The sequence below is a fragment of the Leptinotarsa decemlineata genome, unplaced genomic scaffold (genome assembly GCF_025532065.1).
Source record: "Leptinotarsa decemlineata unplaced genomic scaffold, Ldec_3_MD MMD2_tig00000133_RagTag_RagTag, whole genome shotgun sequence".
Classification (NCBI taxonomy): Eukaryota; Metazoa; Arthropoda; class Insecta; order Coleoptera; family Chrysomelidae; genus Leptinotarsa; species Leptinotarsa decemlineata.
The window spans coordinates 1,017,655-1,029,501 of NW_027412542.1; the positions used below are offsets into that span (position 1 = coordinate 1,017,655).

The 11,847-nt window shown below is 31.4% G+C and overlaps 1 protein-coding gene across 2 annotated transcripts; it reads left to right on the forward strand.

The window, feature by feature from the left end:
- The first annotated feature begins 5,891 nt into the window (after positions 1-5,891).
- LOC111517681 (uncharacterized) lies at positions 5,892-9,284 on the forward strand. 2 transcript variants are annotated; one of them, XM_074172482.1, is made up of 3 exons: positions 5,892-6,169; positions 6,859-7,158; positions 7,206-7,345. In XM_074172482.1, exons 1-3 carry the CDS (start codon positions 6,023-6,025, stop codon positions 7,257-7,259), a joined length of 501 nt encoding a protein of 166 aa, XP_074028583.1. In that variant the 5' UTR covers positions 5,892-6,022; the 3' UTR covers positions 7,260-7,345. The 2 variants fall into 2 exon arrangements, with proteins under 2 accessions (XP_074028583.1, XP_023029667.2); XM_023173899.2 differs by having other exon boundaries at positions 5,897-6,169; positions 7,217-9,284.
- Positions 9,285-11,847: the final 2,563 nt, after the last annotated feature.

The following is an 11,847-nucleotide window of genomic DNA, read 5'->3' on the forward strand; positions in this document are numbered from 1 at the left end:
TAAAGTGTCAATTAGGTGCTCACTAGATATTTATAGTAAACCTAGATTCCATAATGCCTATCAAGCTTATGGATCTGAAAACCACTATGACTGATGGACCGAGTTCTTATAGTACGTTCCTCAATAAATAAGGGCAAGAGAATAATTAGGTACTATGGAGCTTATGGACCCGATAACCACCATAGACCCGATAACCATCATTTGATTCAACATAAGAAGTGTGAGATTTTATCTTAAACAGACTAAAGAGAAGATTTAGAATTTTTATTTTTTTACTATAATAATAGCAAATATTTATCCTCGCAGGTTTTCAGAGCTTCATACATCTTCATCTGTTAGGTCGACAAAAAAGGATCAGAGCTTCTTTAATGAGAATTGAACTGCCGACAAGAACAGAAGCTTCAAAATTTTATTCAAAATCATTTTCGTAGTTCTACTGAAAGAAAACGAAAAAAAAAAAACAGGTTTTTCGTGTTATTTAAAAAGAACACTATAAATTCAGTGACCTCCATAAAGAGTTTACATATCGAGCTGCACTTCTGAAAGAATTTTTGTAACATTCTAAAAAAAAATTCTATATGGTAAGCGAAAGACTGTTTTTATTGGATCACTCCATTCATATAGACGAACCAGTTAAAAGTCATCTTGCAAACGCCCATTTTTTTTGTAAAAATGAGGATCAATTCTTGACATTTTCATAGAAATAGATTATTTTCAGCTTTCTCAGACGTTCACTAACGAAATGAATCAGATACCAATCCAATAAAGAACATCAACCACGGAAATTTTTAGTTCAGGTGTTCATCGAACACCTGAGTTCATGGAATTCACCTGGAACACCTGAGTTCATGAAAATCTAATGAGTACCTGATTAGCACTTTATTCTCTTGCCCTTATTGATTGAGGAACGTACTGTAAGAACTCAGTACATCAGTCAGTCATGGTGGTTTTCAGGTTCATGAGCCCCATAGTAATTATGGAATCTAGGTTTACTACAAATAACTAATGAGCACCTAATTAGCACTTTATTTTCTTACCATTATTTATTGAGAAACGTACTATAAAAACTCAGTACATCAGTCATGGTGGCTTTCAGGTCCATGAGTCCTATGGGCATTATAGAATCTAGGTTTACTATGAATGTCTAGTGAGCACTTAATTAGCACTTTATTTTGATTGTCTATGTATGAGTTTACGAGCATTTCAAGACTTGATTGTATATTGTTAATTTTTTTTCTCAAATCAGGTATCCCGAATTTTTTTTCCGCTTATTCACGGTCGTTTTTATCTTAATTTCTTGCAAGCACCTAATTAGCACCTTATTACCACGCTTAGTTCATACCTGATTGAGCATTCGTCCTCGTTTTCGAAAGACCTGATTCTTAGATCTGTCGTTTAGCTTTTGTTTATTATTCACAAAATTTTACGATCCTCACCATTTAGCACCTAATAGTGTTTCCTCAACATTCATTATTTAATTATTATTTTCATTGCGTTGTTAGCATTACATAATGCTAGCAACGCAACTTTGAGTATTGAGTTGCGGTGTAAGTTACAGAGTACCTAGTTTTTGACTTCGGTACCTAAAAAGCGCCTAAAAAGTACCTAATTATGGCATTTTTAAATGCGATTTCCGTATTTTGCGTCGCTGGCGTAACACAGCTAAAATATGTTTTTCTAGAAAACTAGAAATTTTGCTTGGGATATTAGAAAAATAGAAAGAGTTGATTAGAATATTATTTCAAACCCATAAACTGAGTTTAATAACAAAATTTGAATTGTTTGCAAAGATCAGTGGCAGTGACAGACATAAGACGAATCTCTATCTGCAGTCGATGTCGAAGCTTGTCTTTGCAACTGACCGCTTTGAAATGCCTCACTTATCTTTTATATTCGAGGATTTTATTTTCTGTCTTCAAAACAATGAACATTTTTTCTTTAAAAATGCTGATTACAAGTTACATTTTACATTACATTACAAGTTACATTATATGATTTTCTTTACTTTTCATTATTATCGTTAAAAAAATTGTGCAACCAAAAAAACTGCAAAAAAGGCATTTAATAATTGACTATTCATTTCTGTCAGTAAATATCAAAATCAAGGAAACATTTTTTGTACGTTTTCATACTACTTTTTTCTATTCTGAAAAAGTATATTATTTTTTTATTTGTTTATTTGATTTTCAATTTGAATTGAGCAAATTAATTTTCACACAGTATTTTCATTAGTAAACCGACAATTATAAATAATAATTTTTTTTTCAAAATACAAAACAGCAGTAAAAATAATAAATTTACCAAAAAAAACGTTCTTTGATATTTATAATAATTATTAACAGTGTTTTATGTAATAATTTTTTGAGCTTTCATTTTTAATCATTATTTAATTATCAGATTCCCAAAAAATCCAATTATGTAATGTACAATGCATTTGTTTATAACAATTTTTCAACAATAACGGTGAATAATTAAAAAAAACTCAATAATCGGAAAAAAATAATTTAATGCTTTACACAGGCTTTTTTAACATATTTGATTTTTCATAAATAAATTGAAAGTTTTTCACTTTTTTCTACAAAAATTACCCCTAAAGAATACTTCCAAGGAAGAAAAAAACTGCAGGCTTTTATTTTGGAAATCATCAAAGTTTTTATGTGAGCCTGAAACCTGAAAAAAATTGTTGATGTACAATAAAGCACAATTAGGAGAAAAATTACGATAAGAATTTTTCGCCAAACCATTTTTATTCTTTCATTCCTTGGTATTATCATATTTAATGAATTAAAATATATACCATGGAATGGCCGATACTTGATGAAAATCCATGACGTATTCGTAATTCATTCAAGTAACATTTAATTGTGAGATTTTCACTGAACATTACTCCGTATGTGATATTAGGATTCGAATGACTTTCTTGAACTAGACTACTTACTAGGCAGTTGCCTTGGCCTGGGCCTCTTAGTGTAGGTAGATATTAAGAAAAGTAATTAGATTATATAAACGGTAAAGGTCAGTCATTTTTATTTCATTGCGTTAAGTTCTAGAATCAATAATGACAAATTTTAAACAGTATCATTTTACGAAAAAAACTTATGTGCCGCCTTTTATCGGACTCGTTAATCGTTTCCAAAATAACAAACGTTTCCTGAACTATAACAAATGCAGCCGAAACTGTAAAGGACACATTTGTATATCTGAAGTAATTTTAAATGAAATTTTCCTATTTTCATCGATTTTGTCTATATATTGAAGGTAGATAAAAATTGTATTTAACTGTTTTTTACGGAGAAATTACTTTTCCATTTTTCGATTTTTTCCAATAACTAATGGGATCCAGGTTATGAAGGACGACAGAGTTACCAAAAGGTTATTGTTGATTCTGAACAATTCTCCATTTCAAAATAAGTATCTGTTGATGACTGATGGCCATGGTATACCTAATGTTCATCGTAATACAAAAACTCAAGTAGAAGATGAATGTACGGTGTGAACCTTTCAAAATAGAAACACCCTAATGAATTTTATATATTTCAATCGATTGAAATCATTATTGTTTCTTCAGGTTGACATAGAAGTCTACTGAAACATCAAATTTCACAAATGAGTCTTCAATTTCATGGCCAACTTTTATTAAGTATTTTTTAATGATGAAAATCGAAAAAAAAACATTTGCATTTTTTTTCATCTGGCCACACGTAGTTGTGGAATTATTAATGTTAAAATTACATAGAAAAGCTTTCGTCATTGAAAAAATTATAAGGGAATCAAATTTGAAAACTATGCCCTTCCTTTTTTGACAGCAACATCAATTTCGCAAGCTTCCTACAATTTCAATTGAATGAATTATCGTACACACTCGATGAACTCTTCTTTGCAGAAACAACAAATTTGTATTTGCAGTTATATGGTTTTTTTATACATAAGAGTTGACTGAATCAACTCGACATGGTAGTGAATTAATTGGATGACCACTTAGATCACCGGACCTAACAATCCTCGTTTTTTTATAGTTTCTGATCTTGAACATAATGTCTATAAATAATGACCAATGGAATCGAGTGGTACTATATGCTCAAGAAAACATAAAAAATGTTCGTAAGCGATGCGATATGTTGAATGCATTGGATTGAATGGTGGTTTTGTGAAGGCCACAAAAGTTTAAATTGTTTTCAATTTCATGACTGAGGAGGCCATTAAATTACATCCGTTCCTTCAGTCCCACATTTTTCCATATTCAATATTGTGCGTGATAGGTCGTAATTGAAATTTTCGTTGAATTGAAACTCTACATATCTTTTTTCCAACCAACAAAGACAAAAACTCTATCTGGACACTTGTACGATTCTGTCTCCATTGCGTTCATTTATTTCAATAGTTATCAAGTACATACAATTTCATGATCGTACAGATTTTAGTAATAATTAATTTGAAAGTCATTCAAATTAGTTGGATCAAACAATCAGTTTTACAATTCAACGTTTTTTTGCTCTAGTGAAAGTTTTTAAATGGAAGGAAAGATCAATAATTTTTGTTCCGCCGTACAAAGTTAACAATGGTAAATGAAAATTAAATATCAAAAGACAACACAAGAGCTCTTCATTGAACATATGGGTAACCTATCCATTCTGGCTTTCTAAGCAAAATCTTTTTCCAGATTTGCGTGGTATTGTCAAAACATACCTAACAGAAAAAGTGGTTTTGGTCAAGTCATTTTGATTATTGGAAAAAAACCGTAGAAGAATCTGATACACTTTGAAGTGAAATTGAGCCTCTGAAACAAAGTAGCGGGATTAAAATGGGGTAGAAAATGCGTAGTAGTATTTGTCATACTTTTTTATATTGAATATTTATTCAGGGCTGCTATAACAACATTGAATTTTTTTTAATAAAAGTATGCAAAACGTAAAACACCATGCCGTTGAATATGACACTCAAGTGCATGAATGACGTAATGCCAAAATGTGGATCTCTGTATCATTTTTCAGTTGTCAGAGTAAGTGTTCTCTCTTCAATGCCCAGTCCACATTATAACGTCACTGATTATCAGTGAAATGTATACCAACGTAGTATAATATAGTTTACTGCTGATTATCTCAGTCCATAATATGAACTGACCATTAAAGAGAGAACATCGACTCCAACAACTGAAAAAAGATGAAAAGATTCACGTCTTGGAACTTACGTTACGCATACACTTAACGTTAGATACCACGTTGCGATGTTTTACTTGTTAAACATTTCCATTGTGAAAATTTTGGGATTCGATTTATCACACAGTGCTGTGTCGCAGTGCCTAAGACGTTGTGTGATCCGCATGTGGAATATATGTACAAATGATGTTAAGACCAGTCCGTATTTTCATTATCAAGTATATGTCATATCCATACCTATGATTATACTTTATTTTGTAATTTCGTGATAAGGTGAAGTTTATTACTGAATAATAAATGTTTGTTTTAAAATGTCTATATAACTCTCTCTCTCTCTCTGTTTAAGTTTTCTTGGCCTTTGCTTCCGTATGGCGCATTTATCCAAAATGTCCATATAGTAAAAATACTTTATTATATGGACTTTCTCTCCGACGACAAAATGGAGTGGAGCGGAGTGAAGTTCAAAAGTGAGGTATAGTTGAAATAATTGTCATGATTGCATAAATACCTGGATCTGCATAAATGGCTGAATGTCGACTAATTCGATGAGGTCGTCAGTTCTATATGAATTTTGAGAAATGTTAGTTTGAGTGAAAGAAAAAATTAGAAGATCTCCCGATGAGGAGGCGACTATTGTATAATTATTCATTAATTTTTTTTAAACGGAAAAAAGTATGAAATAATAAATAGGGTGGCAGCACTGCGTAAAGCAAGACCGCTGCGCCCCCCGACGAAGCTACTGTTAATTAACAGGAGGAGATTGGTCAAATGCGCCCGAGTGGGAAGGAACGGTCATTAAAAAAGTAATGACAAAAGGAGAGAAGGTTTTATTATATTATGACAACTATTTCATAAGGTTTTGAAAAATGGAAGAGGATAACAAAAATTCAGTTATAACTCTGGAAGATTTTCCATTCATTTGTCGAATTTGTTGTTTGAGGCGAAATGATTTAAGACCATTTGAAGAAGTAGATTGTTTGATTGCACTATTCCATACTATTATGAATATAGATGTAAGTTCATTCATATCATTCCTTTAAACTAGCGGGTATCCCAAACAGTTAAAAGATGGGGAAATGAAGTTTTTCCTTCTCATCATAAAATTTCACTACATTTTGACAGCCTTGATCCCCTCAAAAAAGTATGATGGTGATGTACTTTCTTTACAGTAATCTAATTAAATGAATATTACTGGAGTTTTTTCCCAACACCAAAGCGTTATTTTAACACCTCGACACGTGTTTCGATCACCAAGTGATCATCTTCAAGAGAAAGATCAATCTGATCTCCCTCTGACAATTTACTGACATCAATGTCAGTAAATTGAAAAATTAAAGAAATTTCCAATAACACCATATCTCAAGTGAGATTGGTTCTTTAATTATTTTATGTCCAGTCATTTATTTATTTATTTACAGCAATGCCTATTTTTTACAAAATAGTTAACAAGTTCACACATATGTATTCAACAGTAATCTAAGTTAGGTTTAAGGCCACCTAAATGCAATATTCTGAAAAAGTGACATTCTGATTGTTTCAGAAATTCAAAATTGTTAAAATATACAGATTGTTCCTTCAAAATTCCAAAACTTGACCCATTCTTGTAAAATATTCCTAAATTTTTGTTGTACCTACTGTTAGCTACATATCAACTATGAATATGACTAAATGGTTTTATTGATTTGGACTAATATTTTTGAAGGTTTGCTCAACAGTTGAATATCCAAAAAATGTGTGCGATGAATGTGCCAGTAAACTGGAAAATATATCACTTTTGGTAAACACTTCAAAGGATAATGACACGAAGATGAAAGAAACCTGGATGACACAAAAAGAAATGGAAGAAAATTTAACAGCTAGAACAAACGAAAATTGTGAAAAGGATATTATTCATAATGAGGAATCTCAAGTATGTCGAATTTGCTTGTCTAAAAAATGCTTAACACCGTTTGAAGAGAAGAAACTTCTGGCGAACCTATTTATAGATCTCACAGAACTTGATGTGAGTTTATATCTGATTTTTGTTTCATGTAGAAAAATGTTATATAGTCCTTTTTTAGGTCTCGAGGAGTAGCATATGCAACAAATGTATTGACAAGCTAGAAGACATATTAATTTTCATCAGTTTTTCACTGTGTAATGACAAGAATCTCAAAAACGCTCTTGGTACTGACTTACTAAAATGCGAGGAGCAACAATTTCTCAAAGTAATTGACCGAAATGAAACGATAAATGACGATATATTCGGAAATAATGAATGTTCTCTTGAGAGCAAAGTGAAATATGAAAGTATAGATATCAAGGAGGAAATTATTGATTGTGAACTTGCATCTTCCATGAAAACTTTCCAAAATGATCTATGTAAAAAACGATTTGAATGTCATTTGTGCAAATATAGCTGTAATCGGAAAAGTGATTTGGTAAACCATATTCGTACTCACACTGGAGAAAGGCCTTTTGAATGCCATTTCTGTAATAAACGTTTCACTATAAAAACCCAGTTAAAACAACATATGTTGAATCACACTGGAGAGAAACGATTAGAATGTCATTTGTGTAAATATAGCTGTATTCGGAAAAACGATTTGTCAAAGCATTTGCGCATTCACACCGGAGAAAGACCCTTCGAATGTCATTTGTGTGTAAAGCGTTACACTACGAAAAGCCATTTAACACAACATATGTTTCAACACAATGCAGTAAAGCCATTCGTATGTCATTTGTGTGAATATAGCTGCATTCGAAAAAGCGATTTGAAAAGGCATTTTCGCACTCACAGTGGAGAAAGACCTTTCAAATGTGATTTGTGTGAGAAAAGCTTCACTATAAAAAGCCAATTAAAAGAACATATCTTTCAACACACCGGAGAAAAAAAATTCGAATGTGAATTGTGTAAATATAGCTGTGTTCGAAAAAGCCATTTAAAAAAGCATTTACGCACTCACACTGGAGAAAGGCCTTTCGAATGTCGTTTGTGTAAAAAATGTTTCGTAACAAAAAGCCATTTAAATCAACATATGTTTCATCATACTGGAGAAAAACGATTCGAATGTGAGTTGTGTAAATATAGCTGTACTCGGAAAAGTGATTTGGAGAAGCATTCTCGCTATCACACTGGAGAAAGGCCTTTTGAATGTAATTTGTGTAAAAAACGTTTTAATATAAAAAACCATTTGAAACTGCATATGTTTCAACACTCTGGAGAAAAACCATTCGAATGTCATTTGTGTCAAAAACGTTTCACACAAAAGTGCCATTTGACACGACATATGCAAACGCACACTGGAGAAAAGCCATTCAAATGTCATTTATGCAAATATAGCTGTGCACAAAAAGACCATTTTGAAAATCATTGGCGTACTCATACTGGAGAAAAGTTATTGAATATCTAAAGTAGAATTTTATTGAACCATTTTACATAAAAGTACATTTATGGCAGGTCACAGTACATGAAAAAATATTGAAATAAAAGTAAAGATGTTGCACACATAAATACAAGTCATAAATAAAATAACACATTGAAATAATTATTGGCTGATCAAATAATAATTTGCTGATGAAATATATAATAATAATAATTTATTTTTGCCAATTGGGTACAAATGTACATATGGGAAGTCAATCAAAAACAAAAAGCATACTATAAACACTAATTAGACTTATTAGAAAAAGAACGAAAGAACATTAAATTATCGTCCAGGTATTCTTGTTGACTATAGTAACATTTTTAAATAAGCAAAGATTTTACGCGGTTACAGAACACATTTTCAGATTTCAAAGTTTTAATGGAAATCTGTCCTGATGATGCTAACTTGGTGTGGAAAAGTGTGTTCAAAATATTAATTTCATGTCAGAGATTCTAATTCCACTTTACTAATTTAAAAAAATATAAATAATTATTATAATAAATTAAGAGTTCTGAAATTATGACAAGCATACATGCAGAGACGAACTCCAAGTATAGTTCTTGAAAATTATGATTTTGCCCGGTGCTCGACCACATTACCAAATCATTTGTTTTTTTCACAGTTATGACTTTTTTTGTAAAAATCTTGTATCTAGCATAAATGTTGAACTGAATTCATCTCTAGAATCTGAATTGTTAATAAAGACACTGGAAAAACCAAATGTTTTTAATTGTTATTTTTTATACACTGTGTTCACGATAAGGAAGGTCATACAAGTGCCAATTATTCTGCAAAATAAGAGCAACAAAGACTCTTCAAGTCTTAAAAAAATATTGAGAGTGACGAAACATTCATCAACAATAAGTTTAATATATGGCTATTCTGCTAAAATATCTGTAGTCTGGTAAAACAGTCAAATTGAATATATTTCCGAGGTGTAGGCGAACAATACCGAATTCTTGCCTCTCATGTAAGATCTACGATTTTGTAGGTACGTGTGGCAGATATCTGACAGAAAAACAAGTAATATGCTCTGCCTGCAAATGATGGTTTTTTTGAAATATTTGTTAATAACTAGAATTGTCGAATTCGTGTTTTGGCTCAACCGTCTCCATCTCGAATGATGTAAAAAAAATGTCAAAGAAACTTTCAATACTGTTTCATATTTGTTTCATCGATTTTTGTAGCCACTGTATTACAATATACATGTGTATGCCGACCTATATCTCCGAATAAATATCCTTAATATTTGTGTAGTCTCAAAAAAGTAGAAACCAATATCTTAGAACTCAAAGATACAAGATACACATATAAGTGAATGCCCATGCATTTCAGGGATTTTGTATAAATTGGGAAGAACTGTTCAGAAGTCAATTTTTATAGAACATAAATATTTGTTTACGGTGTTTTTTGGCAAATAAAAATTGGGGAGAAAAATTTATGAAAAAACTGAAATTTACAGACTATGATAGGAGAAAAATATTTTGTAGATGGCTACCAACAAATAAATTCCCTTCTAATTAGATCTACGAATTTCTCAGAGAGATTTTTAGTTCATGTTTGGCTTGTGTTAGACACCAAGATCATAGTTCCCTACTTTTTTGAGACATTTTAATGGGGAAATTATATTTGGAATTTTTGTCGAAGACTAGTTGAGTTGAAAGATTTTCCTTTGAATATTATGAGAAAATATCTGTATTTCCAACATGGTCGAGCTCCGCCACATCGCAGAACTATTTGCAGAGATTTTCTCAATACGACTATGCCAGGGCGATGTGAAGAAAACAATGGTCCTAATAAATGGCCACAATGTTCACCTGACTTGACCCTTCTGGACTTTTCATTGTGGGGCTTCATTGAAGAGAAGGTATTCGTCTCAACTTTTGGCAATATTGATGAACTGAAGGAAACCACAAAGAGGGCTTGCATGGCTATAACTCCACAAATGCTAGAAAATTGCCTCTTTTCGTAACCTCTCTTATACACTTTTCCTATTATTGTACATTAGCGCCGGAAAATGCGTACCTGTATCTGGAGAATGGGATAAGTCTGTTTAAAATCTGTTAACATGAATAACGAGTTACTCAAAACCATGTTTATCAAATGAAGATATTAATGAAGAAAAATTAATATCCATCTCCGAAAGTTATATAATTGGTAGTGATAATGGGCCTTCACAGAATTTAATGATATATCTTTTATTGAAATGCCGATAGACCTTAATATTAAAATAAATATTTCAAATACATATATCAATTAACTTTTCTTAAGAAGTTTAACACCCTGTTGTGTCAACAATTTTTAGGCAAACTGTTAAATAGGTATACCTCTGAAAACACCTTTTTGTAATTTTTCAAAAGATTGGGAAATAATTTGGGAGATTAAAACAGAACTAATGAACCTTTTTCCTGAAGTACGAAAAATCACTCACTAGCAGCGCTAGTAGTTCGGTAGGGACAAACACTGCCTAATCCTCATATAAACATATGGTAAAGTACAATTAAAAACGAATGTTTTAAACAGAAGAAGATGTTCCTGGAGCAAAACTAAAATTTGCAACTGTAAAGGATAACAATGTTGTAACATTAAAACGTTGGCTTGCATGCCAAAATTTAAAAGTAACTGGAAATAAAGTTAATTAATGTACAAATTACTATACAGACTATAGTAAAAGAGTAGCGGTAGATTCAAATTGTAATAAAAGAAATTTAAAATAATTATGAATTTCAGATTTATTTCCGAGTGAAATATGAATCAAATATAGATGTTAATGAAATAAATTTAATTAAACATAATAAATGAATATAGTTTAATAAACGATTGAGGTTATATCTCATTCTAATCAATGGTAATTAACTATGAAAAGTTTACTATTCATTTCATGTTTAGAGCATATATATGAATATTTATTTATTTTTTGCACTGTTAGATCCACTCTTCTCGAAGCATGTATCCATTTCTTACATCTAACTTGGTATAAAAAACACGTTTTTTCCGGATATCGATTATCCGACGTACAATTCGCAAAACAGCAATGCTTTGTTGACATTATACTAGCACAAAATAACTTTTTATATCAGATTTACATTTTTGAATAATAAATTAATATTACGTAAATAACACTGTTTTACACGTGAATAGTTTATGTTTGTCCCTACTACTAGTGCTGCCTCTCGTGACACGTTCGCTGTACTATTCTCAGGGAAAAGGCTCAATATTGAATATCCCACAAAACCGTTTTGTTTACGTAAAACGTAAAAATGTGGAACTTATATGCACCCCTC